We start from the raw sequence: 25,101 nt of genomic DNA on the forward strand, positions 1-25,101 counted from the left end.
AAACCAAAGGCGCACACTGGATTTGCATTATGCATGTTAAAGAAGATCCCACAACCATCCCCAAAAAAGATAGAGTTGACAAGATTGAAATAGAATAATATGATCGCTGATTTCCTATGAAACGGGAGAGTCGAAAGCTAAGTACGTACCTACAAAAGCTCCAATAATTATAGCATTCTCAGGATCATTGAGCTCTCTCTTTGCCTGATAAAAAGAGAAGATCAGAAAGCTAATTATAGATATCAAGATGAAGAAAATGAACTTACAATGCAAATCATTGTTACATATATGTATATATACAGACCGTGTATTCATATGTTATAGAAGCATCAAGAGGAGGCATGTTGTCTCACTCACATGCACACCTTTTGTTATATAAGTCATGATCCCATGTTAAATAACCATAGATTATTGCTGATGGAAAGGCTACCACTTATGAATTTGTTTTAGAATGGAAAAACTAATGTTTGTGATTCTCCCATTGGTATATTAATGGGGAAGTAGAAAGAGCAGAAAATTGTTCCATGACTACTCGTTCAGAGTTTAGGGAATTCCACTTTGGGAAATAGACAAGCAAGTATTCTTTATGATCTTCAGAATTTAAGGCATCCACTTTTGGCTGTTTATGCAGATTGGGGAGCCGATGTAATTTAGAGGAGGAGGAGGGGAGGGAGAGAGAGGAGGAAGGAGGGGGGGCGTTGTCTAATGGTAATTTCTCATGCGTGTAGCTGGTATGTAGCTTTCTAGCGGACATCTTGGACACATGGTCCTAAGTAGTAATGTTCCATGTTTAACCCATCTTAATAAAAGCTTCCATCTGAAATATACAACTCAAAGGTGAACTGAAAAAATAGAGAAATAACACAACTGCAAAACACATTGGCAACAGAATCGAACAGACAGAGGCCAGAGACTCAAGCGGAAGAATAGAATTCTAGACGTGGTATAACACATGTAAAGAAAGCAACATCATGAAAATAACTGCAGGGAATACTTTTTGGATAGAGTTATTATCATAAATGGTACCTGAACTATACCTGAATCTTATCGATGGTACCTGAACTTCAATTTTGATCACAACTAGTACCCAAACTTTTCGATTTCATTTTAAATGGTACCTAGCACTACTACAAAAATTGAATCAGACGACGGCTAAAAACCGTCGTCTGATATGGAGGCAAATCGTCGTATATCGAGGCGCCGTCTGATGAAGGTCGATTGTAGGGAACCGTCGTGTGAAGGGCTCAGCAGCATGTCGGCAGCATTAGCTGTTGCGTGACTATTCTTCAGACGACAGGCTATTTTAGAAACTGTTGTGTGATTGCAATTCAGAGGGCGCTTTATTTTATGCCCGTTGTGTGACTTTCATTCAGACGACAGTTTTTCAAAGTATTCATTATCTATTTTACATTCAGACGACAGTTTTTATTTTCGAGACATTGTGACTATTGTGCACATACGACAGTTTTTTTGTGGTTATTGTTGTCCTAATAGAATGATTCAATGCATTGTATATGCTGAAACTTAAATAAAATGATCAAATTAACAGTAGCTGATCAATATATAGAAAAAATTGTTATAATCCACATCATGCACCAAAATAAATTGTGCAAAGGTAATCTTTCATCTACAAAAGGAGTACATCTAATACTACTCTCCTAGCAATATACATCGAGAAATTTACTTAAGGAGTCTAACTTTGCTGCTCTCATGGCCTCATTGGAGTCTAGCTTTGGAAGCTTCTGTATGTGCTTTCTTGCTGCATCACCGTCTCTACATTCTTTGCTACACCTAGGTCTCCTTCACATCCCTTGCTTGTTGCCATTGCAATATAAATAGCAGATTCTGAAGAGTTCTGCAACTCAAGAAGTCGGTTGCTGTATTTATACTTTTAGTAGCTTTTCCAAAAGGAGTGTAAAGATGGAAGATGAACATACTGATGGGAATACTTATAGTCTGTCAAGTTTGGTCCATTTTCCAATAAATTCAGGGATGAGATTACCAGTTTAACAACAAAGTACAAAGGGAAGATAGCAATACACTACATAAACTTTAGCTAAACATGTCAATTTTTGGACTTTCTACAGCTCTAAAAACCCATGTTGAAGGATTGCTACATGCATTTGCCAACTTTTCCTGCAACAATGTGTTGATTCTATGCCGGAGACAAATTAGAATATATAATGACAGATAAAAACCTGAAGAAGACCAGTTATGAACAAATGCAATGCCTGTGCATTCTGGTATATTAGAATTGTAATCCGACCAAAAAAATTTAACCACACCATTGTTATTTATGCTTCTACTACTTGACATAGTATCATTCAACTCTTCAACCATTTATCACCTAAACCCCAAATATTGACTTCTTAAGTATGTTAATCAGGACCCATTATAATCTTCTACGTACCTCAAACTTGATAGCAATTAGTAAGTCCAAAAATACAACGAAGATAATGTATACACACACACACACACACACGCACACTGAGCAATTCTCCTAGACATATTGTAGGCTAGAATAGAGATTGTGATAGCTACCAAACACTGAACTCAATCATATAAACAGTTAAGAATTTAGTACATTTATTATGATTCAGTTAGTTAAGTTGGTATATATTAAAGCATATATAGCTCTCACTTGCACAATTGGGTGATGGATAGTAATGCAATTAAAAAATGGGCAAACACTTTCAATAACTTAGACAGCTAAATATACATTCTACATGTATATTTAGCTCTACATGATTCTCATAGCTAAATATACATTCTACATGAAACCTCACAAATAAATTTTCCCCACCAAAGTGGAGCTATTATAGGACAATTACCTCCACAAAGCCCAGATTAGCTGAAGAAGAAGATAAAGTGCTATAGGTTGTGTGATCTTGTCGAACTCATCTTCATTATCCCAGTTGTGTGATCAGGTTCTATAGGCTGTGTCGTCTCTGCCTTCATTTCTTCTAAGACATCAAAAGCGCCAAACATGTTGCGGTAGACAAGGCTTCCTCGTCATGGAGAATATCACTTTTAGATAGCACCAAACATGCATAGCAGAATGTTTATGTTAATCAACTAAGAAAGCAACTGATATTGAAGACTCCGTCAGCCAAATTACTTATATGAAGTAGATGCACATAAATACATGAAGACAGGTCTTAGTAAAACGAAGAGAAACCAAAAACCAAAAGTTATATGGTAGTTGTGAAAAAAAGTAATAAACCAGACCTGTCTATCCTAATTATATCGAAAAAGAAAACAATTTTAGCTACTATGACTCATTCTCTATTGCTGTGCTAAGTTAACAAAGTAATTTGCTTTTTGGATTTTTTCATGCTTCACTTGATCCAAGTACAAAGACATTGAATAATCATCAAACTTATGTATTGCAAGTCTTTCTGTAGTTCAATTTTTCTACATAAATTAGTTGCCAAAAATAGTTATTAGCATAGAAGCAATTAATCCATGATCAATATCTGCTATCAATTAATAATGATTGTCATAACATTATTCAAAGAGTGGAAATACTATACAAATTGATTCCAAAGTGAAAAACTATAGATGAGTATGTAACTTTTTGCAAGAAATCACAAATATTTACATTAATATCAATCAAAAAGTGCAAAGCACAAAATTACATACATTATACAAAGCAAATAGCAGTAAGTAAAGCAAGGATTCATAATACTGAAGAGAATAAATTAAATTGTGGAATGTAAACACTTAAATAGAGTATTCAATGGAAGTAACAACATGGTATTGAACCTTGCATGAATTTTATGTGCAATAAAAATGAAATCAATCTGATTATAATGTAAAGGAAAGAGCTGATCGACCATGAATTGTAAATAAATGAGTTTTGATAATTGAAATTTTATTTAGTGTATTCTAACCGAGACATTAAGAACACTTTACGGGTACATAAAGGAAAAGAAACTGAAAGCAGCAGTAACCAAATGTTGGGAGAGAATAAGTTTAAAACTTTATGATTGTTATGAAAGGGTACTCAGGAAGGCGATAATCTTATCCCTTATTTAGAAACCTAGTTTAACAAACGGTACTTGTTGTTAAAATTTGCATGTTTTATTGATAAATTTGACAAACCCAGTCAATAGAGAAAGGAGGACTTACTCTCATTTTGACCAGTGATAAAATAGACTCAGTTGCCAAGCATGTCTGCAAGCTACAGTGGCACATGAAGTTCCGGTGATCCAGAATTCTGTATCCCAGAATTTAACACAACGTGAAATGCTTATATGTCATGTTTTTATCGATATCCATCTAACTGTGAGGAATACAATTTTAACCAAATACTCTCAATCAATTGCACTTTCCTGCAGGAAATGTTTACTCATTCTTCTATTTCTTATTTTAACAACAGACATCACCATTGCATTTTTCTATTTAGACTCTTTGGTGAAAGAGATCGAACACATATACTGATATATATGGGTAGAAAGGAGACTACCATATTATTATCCAAAAAAAGAGGGATCAAAGCCAAACAATAAAGAAAAAGAGCAAAAAGGTCAAATCCACTACAAAGAGCAAGAGCAAAAACAATCTCAATTCTACAAGGGCAAAGAAATTTGAAGGGGGGGGGGGTGTTTTGGGGAGTTAGGCATACCTGCTATAATTGAATTGAAGCGAAGCAGAAGAGGGCTGGCTGACGGTGATAGCTAGCTTGGATTTCAGACTAGAGGAAGAGAGAGAGTTGGTTGAGATCTTCTTCTCGCCGGAGGTGTAGTAACCATAGGTCAAGTGACCAACAGAGGGGAGCCCATGATTCGGTCATGGGGCTGGAACATGGCGATGTACTCATTGCCGCCATAGTAGCGGTTGTCGGACAAGCCCTCAGATCGATGAAGAAGATGACGACACTTGGATTATTGGCGATGATGGCCTTGAGAGGCAGGTACCGGAGATGGTGAGGGGGAACATCCTCTTCCATGATGCCTTCCGCTTCAACATTTTCCTCTTGAGATTAAAAATTGAAACCCTAGAAAATTGGGGATTTCGAATTCAGCAGTGTAATGGGGATCTGGAAGAGACATCGGAGGACGACTCATTTTGGGTTTAGGGCATTAATCGATTAGAGAGCCTGGTTTTGGTTTTTAAGGTGAGGCGCCAGCGAAGAGTGAGGGTTTGGGAGAGTGAGGTTTTGGTTTTGGGTCTCTGTTGAGGGAGAGAAAGAGGTGTTGCCGAGAGAGTGAACGTTCTTTGTTATTTTTGTTATACATTTTGCTTAAGTGTTAGGGTTTCATGCCCCGCCTATATTAATTTGGACAGGTCCCTATCAATTTGGACAATAACTCATACAACAGAAATTTATAAAAATGTGGTTTGTATGCAGCCATTTTAATTTTGGGGTTTCTCTCCTATCAATTGACTTCTTCTTTGGGGAGTTGGAGAAAACTGGTGGTGGGAAATCTCCCTCATTTCCAACAAACATATTAATCAGACCACAGTTTTATTATTTTTCATCGTATGATCAATCCATTTTGGGGGAAATTTTGGGGTTTGAGATAGGGTCTGACACCACTTACATGGTGGGAAACTTGCCGCTCAATTTTTTTTAGCGTCACACAACGGTTTTGTCTTTAAACGCCTTCTGAACTAATTCATAAGTCCATATTAGAAGACGGATTTTGTAGAAACGACATCTGAAAAAATAAAAATCAATCAGATGACGGGAAAGTATAATACGTTGTCTGATTCAATTTTTGTAGTAGTGTAGAACCACCTCCGATCACTATTCCAACTAAAAACGGCATGGGAGGCGATTATAGTGATGATTTTTGATGATTTCAAGGGTTGCGATCATATATAGTGATGATTTTTTGGTAATTGACTTGCCTTGAACTTGTTTTTTTGTTTTTTATTTTTTTAGATTTGGGTTTTTTGGCCGGAATAGTGATCGAAGGTGGCCTTAGGTACCATTTAAAATGAAATCGAAAAGTTCGGGTACTGGTTGTGATCAAAATTGAAGTTCAGGTACCATCGATAAAATAGAGGATAAGTTCAGGTACCATTTGTGATAATAACCCTTTTGGATATGGATTATTCTTATAAGATCTGAGTGGAATACAAATCAGAAGAGAAAGTGAGCTCTGACCGACATATCCTAACGTTTTTGGATAAGGATATAACCCAAAGGAACTTGTCTTATTTATCACACGTGGAAACACATCCTAGATATCATCCATTACGAAGATGGTTAAGCACAATGGTGCTACAGAAGCATCAACCCCATGGTCACCAATTCGTGCATCAAGGCTATAGTCCAAACATTAGGGCAACTCCAACCATAGGAACCATTTGGGGGTGCTATTCTCATTTTAGCACCCCCTTGTTGCACTATTCATATATGACTTAATTCTCATCTCCAACCATTAGACTTATATGGGGGTGTTATTTTCACTATTCTTGACTAAAATATAATATAAGTATAATTTTGATGAATATTATATTAAAAATATGTTAATTTAATGAACTAAGGTAAAAAAAATAATTTAACATTTTATCATAATATTTAAAAATTATTCTTATTATTTAATGAATTTACATAAAGATTTTAATTTTTTTTTTGTCGGCATATACGACAAAAGTGTTGGCACATACGAGTAAGAATCTAACTATTTAGATCATAATATTTAAAAATTATTCTTATTATTTAATGAATTTAAAAAATATTTTGAATTTTTTTTTTGTTGGCATATACAACAAAAGTGTCGGCACATACGACAAAGAATCTAACTATTTAGAAGATATTTTGATGTTTTGTGTCGGCATATATGCCAAACATACAAATTTCGATGTGATATCAGTGCCACATGTCAATCTCTAATTGGCTGTCCAAATTACGGTCGAGTCTTTGTCCGCCACGTGTCATATATTATCTAATGAAATAAACTCAAACCGTCCATAAATATGGGGTCATTATCATCCTCATCTCTCACAAATTCACAAACACTTCTCATATCCAAATCACACAAATCTTTCTTTCTTTTCCGCTTTGATTTTGTCAAACCATTTCTGCAATGAATCGTTTGACGAAATGGTTGCAGAAAAATCAAGAAGAGGCCGTCACGAGAAGCCGTCGACGAGCCTTGATGATGTCTGCCACTGCCTTGCAAATCCAAACTCTGGAAGATGAGGATTCACAATGGGGTGGTTTTTCAGAAGGTCATACCTATAAGGCCAGGGATCGAGAGCTGATGGATCTTCGACTCAAAGCTCAATACTTCACAGGCGATATAGAATGCAACCTTGGGTCTTTGATAAGATGATGCGCGACGTGGCCAACTACGACCCATATTTTGTTCAAACAAGAGATGCTTGTGGGAGACTCAGCTTATCCACTGAACAAAAGCTGACATGCGCCATGAGAATGCTCGTGTATGGCATCACAGCTGATTTCTGTGATGATTACCTAGATATTGTGAAGACCATTGCCATTGAGATTTTTGAGCACTTCACAAAAGCAATCTGGAATGTGTACCATGAGACTTACCTCTGCCGACCAACACCGGCAGATTTGCGATGGCTGCTTGACAAAGCTGCAGAACGGGGATTCCCGAGGATGATCGGTAGCCTTGATTGTATGCATTGGCAATGGAAAAATTGTCCCACCGGATAGGCAGGGCAGTATACTGGCTACAAGGGGAAAACCACAATCATCTTAGAGGCGGTGGCCTCCTACGATACTTGGATTTGGCATGCCTTCTTCAGACTTCCAGGTTCCCTGAATGATATTAACGTCCTTGGATGTTCACCGTTGTTCAATGACGTATGCACCGGTGAAACCCCTGAAGTGAACTACCAGGTACATAATAGGCATTATCGTCAATGTTATTACCTAGTTGATGGCATATACCCTAAGTGGGGGTCATTTGTACAAGCAATCGGAATCCGAGGTCGCCGCAGACACAACATTTCACAAGGATGCAGGAAGCATACAGAAAAGACATGGAGAGAGCATTTGGTATTCTCCAAGCTCGTTTGGCAATCATAAGAGGACCAGCTCGTGGGTGGAGTAAGGAGAACCTTCAATACATCATGATGACGTGCATTATCTTGCACAATATGATTGTTGAAGATGAGCATGATGAAGATGCAGCGCAGCCATTTGATCCGGATGATATCCCAGCCAGACCAAGGAAAGTAGAGATATATAAGAGACCAGTAATGGACACCGATGTTGATCGCAATCCGCAACAACTAAATCAATTATTGCGTCGTTATAGGGAGGTTAGATGTCCAGTGATGAATAAAAACCTCCAAGACGATCTAGTCGATCACCTATGGACCATGAAGTTACAAGCTGATCAGAACCACCAGTGAGCATTTTTTTTTTTGTGCTTTCAATAAGTGGCCATGTTGTCATGATAAGTGGTCATGGCCTACTTTGGTTGTATTGTTGTGTAGTATGCTTTTACTTTGTGTTGTGTGCTTTTAATTTGTGTGGTGTGCTTTATTATGAAAATAAAAGTTCAATGCTTTTTTATGAAGATGATCTACTCAACAAAATAATTTTTATTATCATAAATTAAAACACAAACCATTCAAAGCAACTAACAATATTAATTACATCCAAGATGACTCGCCAAGTGGATCATAAGTGGTCAATCCTGTGTTGTCTCCTTCAGGGGGTGTAGGATAATGAGATTGTTCCGGGATGCTTGAAGTTTCGGCCTCCTTATCAATTATTTGTTGTTGCTTCCTCTCCCAATAACTCCTCTTTCTTGGGGTGAAAATTGATGGATCCACCTTCATCGTGCGAGCATCCTCAGCGCGTTGCTCAATTAGTTGACCTTCCTCAAACTGTCTTTGCCTTTGTTGGTACTCGCGTTCGGTTTGTTCATAACATTTCTGCATTTGAACTCGTAGGCCATCCGCATCCTGCTTATTGGCTTTTTTCTTAGCTAGCTTCTGTGCTTTCTGTCCTTGAGGACGTGCCTTTCTTGATGACGGAAGCTCATCCTCAGTAGTGGTTGTTCCATCGTCATCCAAGTTGACATGATTAGGAACACTAAAGTGGGTGTTTTCCATTGATGGTGTTTTCCCAAACTTTTCCATATTTTTCAAGTATTGCCAACAATGCTCAAACACAAAATCGCAACCTTCCGAGTCGTACTACGTTGATTTAACATTCATGAGCTACATATAATATTAAGTAAATAAAATATTAAAAAAATATTGGCTTAGTATAAATCGATGAATAAACTATATAACAACATTTTACTTTTAACAACTACATGATAAATAAAAAAATAATCATTATTGAACATATTTCAATATAATTACCTCGTCCTCCATATTTTAGCCACTTCTTCGTTGAAAGTGTTCGACCTTGTTAAGAGCTTGGCGCCACTTCATACATGCAGGACTTATTTTCTTCCAACGAGCGTAGCAACTAGAATGTGATCTATCCATGCAACCGGCCGGTTTGTGAGCATTGTACTCCTCCGCCACACGACTCCACAATAAGTCCGACTTTTGATCTTTTCCAACGCAACCATCACCCCCAACGGTGATCCAAGCTTGGCAAAGAATAACTTCTTCATTGTGCCTCCAAGAATCCCCTCTTGGAGCCATTTTTTCCAAGACAAAAAAAATAAGGAAGATATATTTAAGAACAAGAAGATGTAACAATGAATGGAAAATTATGAAGGAGATGGAGGATATTTGGTGTGAGGAAATAAAAAAGAATGGGTAGGTATTTATAGAATTTCCTACAATTCACTGTTCCAACAGGTATATTTTTTTCCCCCAATTTTCTGGTTATTTATTTTATTTTATTTTTTTAACAAAAAGGAAATAATAATCCTTCAATTAATAAGAGCCGTTCATCAATTTTTTCCAAAAAATCTGACCCATTGGATCTTGAATAGATCCGTTTCAGTCAAAAAAAAAAAGGTAACATCGGACCGTCCAAATTGATCAGGGCAACATCTGGACCGTACATTTCATGACCGTTAGGGGTTCCAACGGTCACCAGGGGACAGCAACTGGTGTGGGGCCCACGTTTGCAGACGGAAAAGCAGGCGATCTTCTCTCTCCAGCTGTTGTTCCGCGCGTGCTCTCTCTTCCCAGCAGATTTGGCGCGCGTTTCCTTTAATTATTCCCTCTGGCGCGTTGGTTCGGCATGTGGGCTGAGACAGCAAGTGGGCTGGCCCCCATGTACGATGATCAGTTCTGGTCTTGGAAAAGTCTCAAATATGAGACTACAAATGAGTCCAAGTCCTATATTTATAGGACCAGACCCCCCAAAAACACAAGGTTGGAGATCCAAAGTCTCAAAATGGCCCAAAATCTGGTTTGGCACCCCAAGGTTGGAGTTGCCCTTACTAGGCATCATAAGGCATCATAAGTTTACCAATTTACTATAATCTGCAAGCATATAATAGGCAAAAAGATCCGAAGCTGCTCATATAGACAAAATTGAATTGCATCAAATGGCAAATCTCGCAATAAAAATGATCCGTATCCCTACCATCTCAAAAAGATAAAGAAAGTTAATATATTGACAATAACTTAAGAAACACAACAGAGAAGTAATTTGTTTCTTTTATATATAGGAAAGAGGGAAACAAAGTATGAACTAGTATGATTATCCACAGTGGAAAAACCTACCGCATAGAGTCCTTTGAAGCCCTCCTTAGCAGCAATAAGGCGAACAGCAGCAGAGGCAGATGTGAATTGCCCCGTTTGCATCCTTTGCTTTACAACCTAAAAAGTATTAAAGAGAAAGAAGGTCAGGTCAAGCAAATTTAGGCATGGAATGAGTACTATAAACTACTCTTACCTCCGTTGGAACACGAATGAGTGATGCAGCAATGCCTCCACAAGCCCCCGCAGTCTACATAAAGTTTGAAAAATAAGGTTTGATTCAGAAAAGAAGTTTACATTGCCAAATTTTCAGCTGAAGAATCAAACAACCACTTAAGGGATTTCCATTGAAGACAAGAAACAGAATGTTTTAATTAAGGTAGATGATAAATCAGTACTTCACATAATGTAAAATATACAAGAAAACCGATCCCAGGAAGAAGCATGCATCAAAATGTTTTTGAGGTTTCAATGGCGTGATGACCAAGCATCCTGAGGCTGACAGCAACACTGTTTGTGTTGTCAAAGACCTTCAAACTTCAAATAACAAGCTCAGTAAACTTGTCAGACCACTTCAATCATCATGTTCCTATCGAGAATACACAAAACATAAAGAAAGGAAGAGACAAGATTCGCTTACAAAATGAGCTAAAGCGCTTAGATTTTCAGGAAACATCTTTAACAATTTCTGCTTTGTAGGTTCATAAACTCCAACAAAAATTGCAGAAGCCCTGTACATAAACAAATAATTATCAAACATAAATTAAATTCTTTTACACTGTAAACATATTCAAATTACTAACTAAAAGTATAACCGATAGGGCAACCAGAATGATAAATGAACTCAAATAACTATACCCAAATGAAAGCAACATCCCAGCAGTTAATCAACATCCTTTATTCAATTTAAAAAAAAAAAAAAGAATTCAACATCCTTTAGAAAGGTTGGAAAGCACATAAATTAAAGCATGGATAGCAAGCCCAGGAAAGCTCACAGATACCATGCATGAAAGCAAAGATTTGTGCATTACATACACAAATACACCCAATATGTATACATATATATGTATGTATAGATAGATAGATACAATGAATACATATATACACACAAACACACATAAAGAGGGAGGAGAAGGGGGAGGGGAAGAGCAGAGAGCACATAAGTTATCTGACTTATCTCCTATCAACTAGATTTCTCGCCCATATTTAAATTTGAAATGACAAATTTATTACAGAAAGAATGAATTGCAAAAGAAAGATTGACAACAAGACCACGAAGATCATTGCAACTAGAAACCTAAAAAAGTCACCCCAAACTGGACAACAGCATAGTTCAACGTAGCAGTGTAAGCAGACCAATGTAGGCAGATTTTTTTTTCTTTTAAAAAAAAAAAAGAAAAGAAAAGAACTAGAAAAATCAAACAAGTGAGAATCAAGTAAATACTTTTATCCTTCTTTGATACCCAGAAATCCTGAAAACCTGCTTCGCGGACCTAGACTCGAAACTGGGGCTTCTTGCCGAACCCTACAATCTGCAAGTTGTAATTACTGAATGGATGTATGTATTTCCCAACTAACGGAATTGATCAATATGTCAACAACTTTAGAAATCAGTCTTAGGAGTGCAGACATGTTCGTATCCTAATATAGGATTGCAGTAGAACTTGAATCCTTATTGAAATTACCGATCTTTGATGACGTTATGATTTATTCAATTTGCCAAACCATCCAAAGTAAAATCATCACACATAACACAAGATCTGTTGACGCAGTAAAACACTCTAAAGAGGTAAACAACTGCGGGCACTATGCCGGTGAACAATCCACTATATGAATATGAAAGTACATAAAGATCTTACACAACTCATCTACTAGAACCAATCTAGTGGGCAGCGGTGTCTCCTCGTCTTTGCTACTTCCAAATCAGCGACCTTGTTCTCCTTTGTCAATCTTGAGATGGCACAACTCTCACCTCGGTTGTCAATCACCTCAAGGCACAAATCATGCATGAACTACCAACACACATGAAGCATAAAACCAGAAAACTTTTTTTGACAGAAAAAGCTTGGGATTTGATAACCCTTCAAAAGCTAAACAAGGAACAGCTTATGAAGGATTCTCACATGAAACTTTAGCTTAATGCTTTCTGAAGATAAAGGCAGAAAACTCTCAAGAAGGCAACGACCAAATATTCTGATATATTCCACACTTGAACAACCCTAAGAGAAACATATATATAGGAGAGGACGATCGAGCTAGGGTTTCTGATGTACATGGGCTTCATGGCGTCTTTTAAAAAGCATGGATTAAAATAGAATCATCATTTAGAAAAGCCCATAATCCAATTTAAGAAAGTTTGAATGCTTTGGATAAAACCATATGAAAATTCGCATATCAATGCATTAGGATTGAAAAGATTTTCGCATCCTACAATAGGATTTAAAGACAAGTTCAGTCCTAACCTCTTGACAAGCATGCACATGTATGCAAGACATACCTGATTGATGAGAGTGGTACATGAAGCTTGAAGCATTCCATTCTTTCAAGGATCCAAGAGTAGAAAACTATTACAAGAAACGATGACTCTTGGTTGTTGTGCTTAGGAAATGCCAATCAAAATAAACATTGCACTAACACAGGTGTTAGGAAACTCTAGCATATAGCTAGCTAGGTAATGTGAGAGGATTTCGAAGCCCATACCACATGAGAGAAAACCATGGGCCTAAAGAAAATACTAAATTGAATGAACTAAAAGATCTTCATAAAACTGAACCAAAACAAAAAAAAATTAAAAATCAAATAAAAAGAGAGCAATTTTTGAAATTAAAAGCATGTTGCAATAGCTGGTATAAATTGTTATGACCCGCATAAGTCTATTGAGAATTTGGAATTCAAAAAAATCCACAATTTTATAATCAAAAACCTATGAGACCATATTCTGAAAGTGCCCAACTCCAGACCAAGAAGCTATTTGTTCCTGACAGTTTTAAATAATCAACAAACTAGTAAAACTTATCTGAAACATGAAATGAGTCATTTCTGGACATATTCTCAACAAGCCATGTCTGTATCATTATGATAAACGTGGTCCTAGCTACTACTTAATATTGAATCAAGTACTCAGAAGGCACATACGGTAATACACCAGCAAGATTTCCAGCCAATCCAGAATAAAGTCCCTTCAAGACTATTTTCCCTCCACCACGAGCACCCTGCAATCAACAAGTGGAAGCAAGATAAAAAGATAATAATAATAATAATAATAACAAAAATTAAACTGAATGCTCATGACTAAAAAATAAAATTAAAAATAGACCAAGCGAGAGAAACAACATTAATCTAGATTAATGATTTCCTGAGCCATTGTAGCCTTTTCTATCCAGGAAAAAAAAAATCAAATTCAAGAGAAAGAGGACTAAGAGATAACTGTGTCTAACCAAATGCATAAGTTAAGTTTAATTTATTTGCATAGTTAACCTGCCTGCAATCTTGTCTTTATAGTATCGATGTAAACAGGTTACGTTCTTTTTTTTCTTCTGAGAAGATGTAAACAGAGAAGAGTATTACAGGAATTTGAACTCTGACTCGTGCCACGTCATCAAATGACAGACATTTTGGATGGAGTTAATGCTTCTACCGTTCTATTGTGTATGCTAATGTTAGGACTACACTATATCAGCAGAACCTTAGATCACCACATTGTTTGTTTGCTTTAGTATCTTCTTGTTTAATGGCTACTTCTTTCCTTGAATCAACTGTAGCTTTCAGAAGAAATTAATACGAAATTTTCCCTGAACGAATACAGGACTTATCTCTACCTCACCAGTTCGGCAAGGTAAGTAGACTGTGCCTTGATTAAGAGATGTGCCCAATATGGCATGTTTTGAATTCATACTGCTGTTGAAGTCTGTAACTGCATCCTCATGTGCTGTGAATTGGAGGATTCTTGCTTAACAGTTTCATTTCCTATGTAATTGTGGTTTGGGTTAATGACATAAAAGTGTATCTTTTAATGTTTTTTTAGCTATAAGGCCACAAACTAGTTTTTTTTTTTCCCTCATAAGGCCATTATATTAAAAATGGTGTTATATTTTGGATATAAAAATTAAAATATTTACAGAAATGCCACTAGAGTAAAAAGTCAACAATCATTCTCTTTCTCCTCTCCGGTGAGGTCTCCGGTCAACTCCGGTGGGTCTTCGGTCAACTCTGGCGGTCTCCGGCCGACCTCCGATCAACTCAAACAAGTCTCCGGCCAACTTCCGGCGACCACAAAAGCTACTGTCACCAGCAACAAAAGCTACTGTCACTAGCAAAAAAAGATACTTTTGTGAGATTTCAGGCAACCTCCAGCGAGGTCACAAAAACTACTGTCACCAGCAACAAAAGCTATTCTGATGAAATTTCCGGCTATCTTATGTGAGGTTACAAAAGCTACTGTCACAAACACTAAAAGCTATTCCCACCAACAACAAATATTACTGTCACCAGCAACAAAAGCTAATCTGATGTGTTCTCCGGCGAGGTTACAAAAACTACTGTCACCAGCAACAAAAGTTACTGTCACCAGCAACAAAAACTACTCTCAGTAACACTAAAAGCTACTCCCACCAACAACAAAAACTACTGTCACCAACATCAGAAACAAAAGTTACTGTCACCAGAAACAAAAGCTACTGTCACCAGCAACAAAAACTACTCTCACCAATATCAAAAAAGCTACTCTCACCAACACCAAAAACTACTTTAACCATCACTAAAAGCTACTCACAGCAACACCAAAAACTACTACCACGCAAAACAAAATCTATTTCCAAGATTGAAAAAACTACTATAAGAGACTAACAAAGCTACTATCACCGACTGAAAAAGCTATTACCAACCAACACAAAAACTACTATGAACATTAAAACAACTATAAATTTACAATGTCGAAGACTTGCAATGCTCAACCTTGCATGTATTGCACATATCATAATCCATCAACATAACTTGTATCCATGAGCGTCATTCACTAGAGTAAGCCGTAAAATCCATAGGAATTACCAAATTGTAATACAAAAACTGTATCCATGAGCCTTCTCTTGCTATATGCATGACTTGCAGAGCTCCAGAACCCTCTTCTGCTCCACGTCGCGGCACTCAACACTAGAGGGAACCGTAGACAAGTGCAATGCCTCCTTCACTATCCTCATATGCTCCTTATCTACAAATTCGACACAATTTGCTAATTTAAAAACAATATAAACACATTTTCTCCGAAAACTTAATCTAACTTTGCTTGAACAAGGCTTGCCTCTGGGATTCCAGTTCCGCTTAACAACAACCGGTGGTTTGCAATAGGCTTGAGGCTTTTTCTGACTGAAACACTTCTCAATTCCCTGCAAAACCAAACACAATTAAGCACTCTTGATTTGCCCAATTGTTTCTCGAATTCAATTCATACTATCCAATCCAAATCTCACATTTACAGGAGCATTGGTGCAAGCACTGAGGTTCCGGCGAGCCAATTTACACTTCATCGACGATGAGACAGGTCTCGGCTTCATCGGCGACGATGAATCCGACCTCAACTTCCGCTTCTGAGGAGTATTGGTGCAGCCGCCATGCACTTTAGATCGGAGCAATGATCGAAGCTTTGGGGCCGTTTCAGCTGCAGTTAGAGTCGTCAAAGGGTTCGAACCAGAACGCCGGCATTGATCGGAGGAGGTCGATTTCATGCAATGACTAAAATATCGAGTTTCGAGGAAATATCGATGGTCCCAAAAATGGAAATTTCGACGGAGATATTGAGGATATATCGATTTCGATAAAAAATAAAGAAAAATGATGAAAATTTGAAGAAAAATATGGAAATTTTAAGTGAAACTTTTGGATATGTTTGTTTTATCAGTTGTCTACTATATATAAAAGAAAACCTTCAATAAACATTGTTATATAGTAATTTGTAATAATTTAAGATGAAACGGTAAATGCTGAATAAACAATAAGAACTAAATGGTTAATAATATTAACTTATTACTTACCATAATTATAGAGTGAAGAAGTAGTAAAAGAAAGAAGAAAGAAGAAAGAAATTTTGTTCTTTCGGTGCAAGGAATGAGTGGAATCCTAAACCCTATTTATAGAAGTTCAAAATTGAAATGTTGTTATAAATTTTTTGAAAATTTGGTAAATAAAATTCAAAATGTAATAGATTGTTCTATGTTAGTTATTGATTGGACATGTACCTAAGTTTTTTGATTCGTAGACTAAATGAATATATATATTAGAATGGTGCAAAGATAACATGAGTGTATGTGCAGCAGAGTTGGCCAAGGCTCTCAAAGGGCAATAGAGTGACCATGGTTCAAGCCTTGGTGACCTTGTTGATTTTTTGATTTGAAGTTTAGACTAACTATGTAGGTTCCAAAAAAAATAACCAAAATATCGGGAAATATCGGAAATTTTGGGAAATTTCCAAAATATCCATCGAAGGTTCCAAAAAAATACCCAAAATTTCGCAAAATATCGGTCGAAATCTACATGGAAGGTTACGGAAATTTCGACAAGTGAAAAAAACGAAAATTTCGGCGAAATATCGCCGAAAATTTTGATTTTTTAGTCCTTGATTTCATGTCTCCGTTTTGGAATTGAACTCTGTGTGTGTGAGGGGGGAGAGAGAGAGAGAGAGTGATTGATCGATCTATTTGGTTTCGACCGTGCAGTTAGTTTCTAGGTAGAAGGGTAAAATCGTCAGGGAGGAGAAAATTTGAGGATGCAAGTGGTCTTATGTGTACCAGAAAAATTAGGTGGCTTTATTGCGAATAAAAGTTTCAAATTGACACTTATATGTAATTTTCTATTGTGGTTTCTAGTCCTAGTACTAGTTTGATTCATTGTATCATATAAATACCCACCCTGATCAACTTTAAAAAACTTAAACTGAAGTATCTGAGCCACCCTGATCACCTTTACAGGAATGAGGTTTTCTAACGGTAGTGAATTGGAACTCTGATTCAGGATTTGGCTTCCTGAAACTGCATAAAGTAGAACGAAGAAAATACTAATTACTATCATTTAGAGTAGGTATATGAGAATCTGAGTATTGGTCCAGGCAAGTTATTATTTGTGAATTATTATGTGGTTTTATGACTTTATCATGTAAAGAAATTTCTTTAGCATAATATTTCTATTAATCGATTTGTTAAAATTTTCTCAAGTTCTAGAAACAAAGATTTGGTTCAAGATAGGTAGCGAGTATAAATCACACATGTACTCATCTAGATTGACATTTGGGTCCAGTTCAGATACTTGGTGATTGCGGCCTTGAGATTGACAATGGGGAAAAACTGCGGATATCTCTGTTCTGTACTAATAATTGTTAATTTTTGGAGTTTGTTAGTTCCTTTTTTTTGCTTGATTTAATTTTACTAATTCCTACTTAGTCTCTAATGAGTTCATAATCTGTGTTTTAGAGTCTATGAACACGTACTAGCAATACATACATATTCATACTGGGGCCTAATAGGCCTAGCCTACTCCCTAATGAACACAGCATAAAGAATCTTTAAACTCATTATAGTCTACATATTTAGAATGAACAATGTTTCTATTTAAACTATACTTACTGTGTGCTCTGTACTCCAAATCAATGTTATTGTCTTAAGTCTTGGGGTCTGTTTGCTTTATTTTAAGGGGAGTCGAATATTTATTGTACTTATCCCATTTGCTCTGTGAGCTGTACTCCATACATTTTGGTTATGTTAACTTTAAAGAAAAACTGTACAGATGTCTGATACTCTTAGTTATGCAATTAGATAGTTTGCATAGCTTTAAAGTCCACTTTTGATCTTGTGTAAACTTCTCCATGTCTACCTGCAAAAGTTTACCTACTTTGTCATCCTGCTGGGTTTGGAATCAGGTCGGAGGAAGAAGAGGGTTGCTAGCTACAAGGTGTACACTGTGGAGGGAAGCTGAAAGGGACTCTCAGGAAGAGCTAATATGGTCTGCTTTTAAGGAGGAGATGGAGGTGCCAGAGAGGCTGGAGAGGGTGCAAAAGGCTTTGGAGAGTGTTGTGGAGGATATGGACTTGATGGGGCGGCTTTTGGATGAGCTTGGTAAGCTTCAGAATCAGGCGCAGGAGTGTGACTTGAGTATGGTAGATGCAAAGATTAGTAAGGTGATGCCGGAACTTGGGTTTGCGCCTGAGGATGGGGATAGGTTGGTGGCTTCATTTAGTAGTGGCTGGCAGATGAGGATGTCACCTGGGAAGATTTTGCTTCAGGTATATAGTTTATGTTTTAGATGAAAAATGTAGTTGTTGGAATGTGAGTTATAGCTTGAGTTTTGCTTGATGGCTAGATGAACAACTTTCGACATGCTTTCTGTGCTTGTTATTGTAGTTTTCTGTAGCGTGTTATTGCCAAAAAGTTATCATGGTGAATTGTTATTAGTGTTTAACAAGGAAATTGGTTGCTTGGTTTCTGATTAGGGAGATGCTATTTCAAGTAATATTTGCTTCTTTAGCCATACGATACATGCTTAATCTGAAGCTGGTTACTCTAAATAGCAGTGTTATCATGATTGCATTTGGGCTAGCTTGTTATTTTTAATTTGTGAGATTTAATCATCATTGTGTGGAAGTGGCTATCAACTGTATGTTCAACACTATTCCTATAAGATATGCTAATGTGCAGAGCACATGTATCTTAGAATGTATATTGGTTTAGCTGTTGATCAGAGTATAATGGCTTTATCTTCAGCACCTTGATTTACTACTGCTGGACGAGCCTACAAATCACCTTGACCTTGACACAATCGAGTGGCTCGAAGATTATCTCAATCAGCAGGATGTGCCAATGGTTATCATATCTTATGACCGAGCTTTTCTTGATCAATTGTGTACAAATATAGTGGAAACTGATTTGGGTGTCTCCAAGACGTATGAGGGAAATTATTCTAGTATTATATTACAAAGGCAACATGGATTGAAAGTCAAAATGCTGCTTGGGAGAAGCAGCATAAGGAAACTGAGCACACAAAAGACTTGATACACAGGTTGGGCTCTGGAGCCTTCTGTTGGAAAGGTACATTGAGATTTATCTGTGTAGCAAATTGATTTGCTTGAAATTCTAGAAGAAACAAAAATACCAATCTAATCTGGACAATTGGTTAGCATTGAGTTTTGTTGTTTCACTTTCTCAAGGTAATATAATACAACTAAGCTGCTTTACTCTATATTCTTTTCTCTCTGTTGTGAAAACTAAAGGGCGGGTACAATATTCTTTTCAAAACAAAAGCATTTCTTGGATTGTTCTCTAATTGAGCTTGCTTATATTAAATGTTGTCTCTCATTCAATGATCCTTGTACTACTGCATTAAGATTGTTGCTAACAAACTGCATCTGCTAAATTATTTTTCTGTTGTAAATGATAATGACTATTCATGCAATAGGTATTGTTTAATGTATGTGATTGACAGACTCGTAATGTATGCTATTGACATACTTGTAATGTGCAATTGACAGACTCGTAATGTATGTGATTGACATACTTGTAATATGCAATTGATTAGTATAGCTATTATGTATTGCCTTTTGTATACATGATGTAACCCTATATAAACCTCATGGTGAGATGAATACAATACAACACAATTTTTCTAATTTTCTACAACACGTTATCAACACGAGCCCTAACCACAAGAAAAAAACCAAACCAGAAAATTCTTCAAAACCTGCCACTGCCACCTTCGAGCCTCACTGCCGCAGCTCCTAGCCCACGCTAGCCTCACCTGCACACCTGCCCCTGCAGCACCTACGTGCCCCTGCGTACGTATCCCTGCTGCCCCTGCAGCACCAACGCACACCGACTGCATCCTTCTCCTTTCCTGTGCACGTCCGTCTGCTTGCAGGCTCCGAAAAGTCTAGTTCGGAACCTCAGATCAAAATATTTTCTACATCAGAGTTGTTCATCTCTGTCTCTTCCATTTGACCTCCGAATTTCAGCCTTATCGGAGTTATTTTGAGACCTGTACAACAATCAAAGTGAAAGCTGTTCAGAAGAGAATCTGCTCCGAATTTCAACATGTAAGTTTTGTAATTAAGGTTGTTGCTTTCTTGTATTTTAAATTCCTTTTATTTTTTACACAATTTTGGAATATATGAACAGGATTTTGAGTATTTAATAAAGCGGAATTATAGGGATTCACGCTTAACGAACTAAGAGTGTTCGTATAAACTAAGAGTGTTCATAATGTTAGGACTAAGAGCGTCCGTAATCATCAAATTGTGACCATATTAAAACATTATTGTTTGGTCTAATCCAAAAGAGATTCTTGGAAATTGTTTTCTTGGTAGCATAGCTCGGAAATCTTATTATTTTAGTTTTCGTGGAAGTTTAGCTCCGAAACTAATATATCTTCTCTTCTTATTTTCAGGATGTCGAATGAACCTAGACTCGACTTTCCCATGCTTGACTCAACAGGCTCGGATTACAACAGTTGGGTAACCGATGTTGAGAACCACCTCACTTCAAAGGGAATATTACCCATAATCCAGACACCTAACCCGGATCGTGTGTTCGTGCAAACACCTACAAAGCATGCTCAAGCAGTTATCTTGATGCGACGCCATATGGACAAGGCACTCAGATAGGAGTATATGTCAATCAAGGATGCAAGAGAGCTATGGGTAGCGCTAGAAGAGCATTTTGGCAATGTCCAAGATTCCCTCCTCCCTAACTTGAAGGTTCAATGGAACAATCTGCGCTTTGCTGATTTCAAGTCTGTTGCTGAATATAATTCAGAAGCTCTTCGCCTACAATCCATGTTGAGGTTTTGTGGACAACCTGTCACAGAGCAAGAGCTAATTGAGAAAACTCTCTCCACCTTCCCCGTTTCAGCCATTGCGGTATCAAAGCAATACCGCACTGAAGTCAATTCTAGACGAATCACGAGGTTTCATCAGCTTATCAATCTCATATCTGTAGTTGAGAAACATGATAACATACTCATGATGAATTATAATTCAAGACCCATTGGAACTAAGAGCGTTCATGACGCGAATTATAATGCACCCAAAAGAGGGCGCAAGGAGCGGAACCCTAAGAATAAAGGATATGAGGGGCGTATGGGTCCATATAACCGCCCTAACCAGGAAAGAAACCGAAAGTTTGGTGCGGATACACGTGGTGGCAATGCCACACGTGGGAGACAGGGTCGTGGCAACCCTGGCCGTGGTGGTGGCACCATGGGTCGTGGTGGTGGCACCAACCCTCCTAGGGAACACCCACAACGTGCACCTCAATTAAAGGGAGGCAACCACAATGATGTGTGTCATCGATGTGGATCAAGTGAGCATTGGTTCAAGCAATGCAAGGCAAGCGAGCAACTAGCTGCAAGATACAGGGCATACAAGGACCTGAGGGAGCAAGAAGTGTACCTTGCAGAAGAAAAAGAAAATGGTGGAGACGTCCATCTCACCATAGAGGACTTCAAAGCTGACAATGAAGTGCACAAAGATGCCGCAGACTTTGATTAGATTAGTCCTCTTATTTTCCAAGAATTTTTGTAATGGCAGTATGCCTTAGACAATAAATGACAATAGTATTAAACTCTTTCTTATGTGGTGCACCCAATGAAATATGATGTCTAGGAAAGTCATTGAGATTAATGGTACTTAAGAGATCCTCGCTCCACCAACATCTCTCTCTACTTTCCTGGTCATATTTGATTGGAGTTACCAAACAGATAGAGTGACTACAATGTGTCTTAGTTTGATTTTATTTTGGATTAGACTTTTTGGGACTTTTGATGTAATCATTGTCTATCTTTATTAATAAAGTATCGTATTATTATTTGATGTCATGGAAATGTTTTAATTCCGAACTTTATTATTTTTCAGTATGTTTCCTGCAGAGTTGGAATGCCTTGTTGATAGTGGCACCACACATACTATATTGCGACATAGGCAACTATTTCTATGGATGACGCCTAGTCGATCTTCTGTGACTACGATGGCTGGACCATCACAATTGATTCATGGTCGAGGACCAGCTCAATTTATGTTGCCAAATGGCACAAGTATTAATGTCACCGAAGCTCTATATGCTCCTAGGGCTGGAAGGACCCTATTGAGTTTTAAAGATATAAGAGCCAATGGTTTTCATGTGGAAATACATTGTGATAATGGACAAGAGTTCCTTTGCATCACCTCTAATGACTACGGATATAAACGAGTATTAGAGAAACTTATGTGTCGCTCTAGTGGGTTGTATGCAACCACTATTCGAATTATTGAATCCAAACATATCATGAGAGATGACTTATGGGATTCTTACACATATAGGCTTTGGCATGACCGTTTGGGACACCCAGGTCGTGATATGATGATCCGTATATTAAAGACTTCACACGGACATCCATTTTTCAAAATGAAAAGAAGTCAGAACTGAAATTTGGTCCAAGGAAGAGCTAGCGTCGCCTACCCCCTGCGGCCCAAAAGTGGTATTGACGCCACCAATACCTCCTTGGTTCCTTTTTCTACTTCTAAAGTCAATTGTGACTTCGTGGCTCAACCGGATACTTCCCTGGTTACTTCTAAAGCCCCTCTTTCATTTTACAAAGCCTGCTCTTTAGCAAAATTAGGATCGAGACCATCCTATGCAAAGGACAATAAGGAAAATATTCCATTCTTACAAAGAATTCAAGGTGATATTTGTGGGCCTATTCAACCAACTTGCGGACCATTTAGATATTTTATGGTGTTGGTTGATGCATCGACACGATGGTCACATGTCATGCTATTGTCCACAAGAAATGCTGCATTTGCTAAACTCCTAGGACAAATCATTAAATTAAGGGCTCACCACCCTGATCATCCCATTAAGTCAATTCGTCTTGACAATGCTGGAGAGTTTACATCAAAAACATTTGATGACTATTGCATGTCCATTGGGATTGAGGTTGAACACCATGTTCCTCATGTTCACACCCAAAATGGTCTCGCAGAAGCTGTCATTAAATAACTTCAAAGGGTCGCTAGAGCATTGGTTATGCGCACCAATCTCCCTATTTCTGCTTGGGGCTATGCAATATGGCATGCAGCTGTGCTCATTCGTCTGAGGTCTACTGCCACTCAACCCTTTTCTGCGTCCCAGATGGTTACTGGATATGAGCCTGATGTCTCACACTTACGCATATTTGGTTGTGCAGTTTATGTGCCAATTACGCCGCCACAGCGCACCAAAATGGGTCCTCGAAGACGATTAGGCATTTATGTTGGATATGACTCTCCAATCATTATCCGCTACTTAGAACCCTTGACAGGCGATCTATTTACCGCTAGATTTGCGGATTGTCACTTTGATGAGACAGTCTTCCCGTCGTTAGGGGGAGATAGGAACAATAATGTTCAACAGGAACGACAGGAATCGTCGTGGTCTGTCCCCACTTTGTCTCATCTTGATCCCCAAACCGCACAGTCTGAAATTGAATTGCGGAGAATTCTCGATCTTTAGAACGTAGCAAACTCTATGCTTGATGCGTTTTCTGATATCGCTAAAGTGACAAGATCACATATACCTGCTGCAAACGTGCCTGCAAGGATTGATGTCCCTAAAAATCATGGACATGGCGCCACTCCTAGGGGAATTGGGCATGGCGCCACCACTACTAATAGTGATGGTAATGTGGCTCAGGCCGGGCTCCCAGCAAGGAAACATGGGAGGCCCAAAAGTTCGATGGATTCTCGCCCAAGAAAGAAAGCGAGTTTGGCACAGAAAGATCCATTAATCATCGACATAAATAGTCCGTCTCATGAAGATATTCCGGATTATGGTTATGTCCAAGAGACATCATTGGGGGATGCTCCAATGTTAGAACCAATTCCAGGGAATAGGGAGATCTCCATGAATTACACTAGTATACATGAGACGTTGAATCGAGATTCTATTATCCTTGATGATGTGTTCGCATATTCTATTGCTCAAGGAATTATAGAACACGATGATATCGAACCTCGCTCAATTGAAGAATGTCAACGAAGAGTAGACTAGCCTAAATGGAAAGATGCTATCCAGGTTGAATTGGATTCACTAACAAAGAGACAGGTATTTGGGCCTATAACGCTGACACCCCCAAGTATAAAGCCTGTTGGCCATACATGGGTCTTTGTTAGAAAGCGTAATGAGAAAAATGAGATTGTTAGATACAAATCCCGCCTTGTGGCACAAGGTTTCTCACAACGCCATGAAATCGACTACGAGGAGACATATTCTCCCCTAATGGACGTTATAACGTTCCACTACCTTGTCAGTTTGGTAGTTTCCGAAAAACTTGACATGCAGCTTATGGATGTGGTTACAGCATATCTCTATGGGGATCTAGATTCAGAGATATATATGAAGGTTCCAGATGGACTTCAATTACCCAAGTCCAGTGGCTCTAAACCACGGAGTGCATTTTCAATAATATTGAGACGCTCACTATATGGATTGAAACAATCCAGAC

At 37.9% G+C, this 25,101-nt stretch overlaps 2 protein-coding genes and 2 long non-coding RNA genes across 5 annotated transcripts in view; 2 read left to right on the forward strand and 2 right to left on the reverse strand.

The window, feature by feature from the left end:
• The window catches only part of LOC112184063 (ABC transporter F family member 2), an 87,195-nt gene that overhangs the window by 43,615 nt on the left and 18,479 nt on the right, over positions 1–25,101 (forward strand). The gene's annotated exons all lie outside the window — the stretch shown is intronic.
• On the reverse strand, positions 180–13,827 carry LOC121051408. Its single transcript, XR_005805639.1, has 5 exons — positions 13,747–13,827; positions 11,252–11,342; positions 10,808–10,861; positions 10,636–10,731; positions 180–204 (listed from the first exon to the last, which is right to left on the reverse strand). It is a non-coding gene; the product is annotated as an uncharacterized LOC121051408 (long non-coding RNA).
• Positions 1,653–5,208, reverse strand: LOC112188319. 2 transcript variants are annotated; one of them, XR_005805641.1, is made up of 4 exons: positions 4,628–5,208; positions 4,132–4,219; positions 2,832–3,027; positions 1,653–1,855 (listed from the first exon to the last, which is right to left on the reverse strand). It is a non-coding gene; the product is annotated as an uncharacterized LOC112188319 (long non-coding RNA). The 2 variants fall into 2 exon arrangements; XR_005805640.1 differs by having other exon boundaries at positions 1,653–1,877.
• LOC112188315 (ABC transporter F family member 5) lies at positions 18,246–20,014 on the forward strand. Its single transcript, XM_024327410.2, has 2 exons — positions 18,246–18,877; positions 19,356–20,014. The coding sequence occupies exons 1-2, from the start codon at positions 18,461–18,463 to the stop codon at positions 19,641–19,643; spliced, it is 705 nt and encodes a 234-aa protein (XP_024183178.1). The 5' UTR covers positions 18,246–18,460; the 3' UTR covers positions 19,644–20,014.

The sequence above is a fragment of the Rosa chinensis genome, chromosome 2 (assembly GCF_002994745.2).
Source record: "Rosa chinensis cultivar Old Blush chromosome 2, RchiOBHm-V2, whole genome shotgun sequence".
Classification (NCBI taxonomy): Eukaryota; Viridiplantae; Streptophyta; class Magnoliopsida; order Rosales; family Rosaceae; genus Rosa; species Rosa chinensis.

Bases quoted from the DNA above. Each gene is read 5' to 3' on its own strand.
- LOC112188315 (XM_024327410.2), top strand. From the start codon at position 18,461: ATGTCTACCTGCAAAAGTTTACCTACTTTGTCATCCTGCTGGGTTTGG. The intron at 18,878-19,355 runs GTATATAGTTTA...CTTTATCTTCAG, and splicing joins CTGGGAAGATTTTGCTTCAG to CACCTTGATTTACTACTGCT.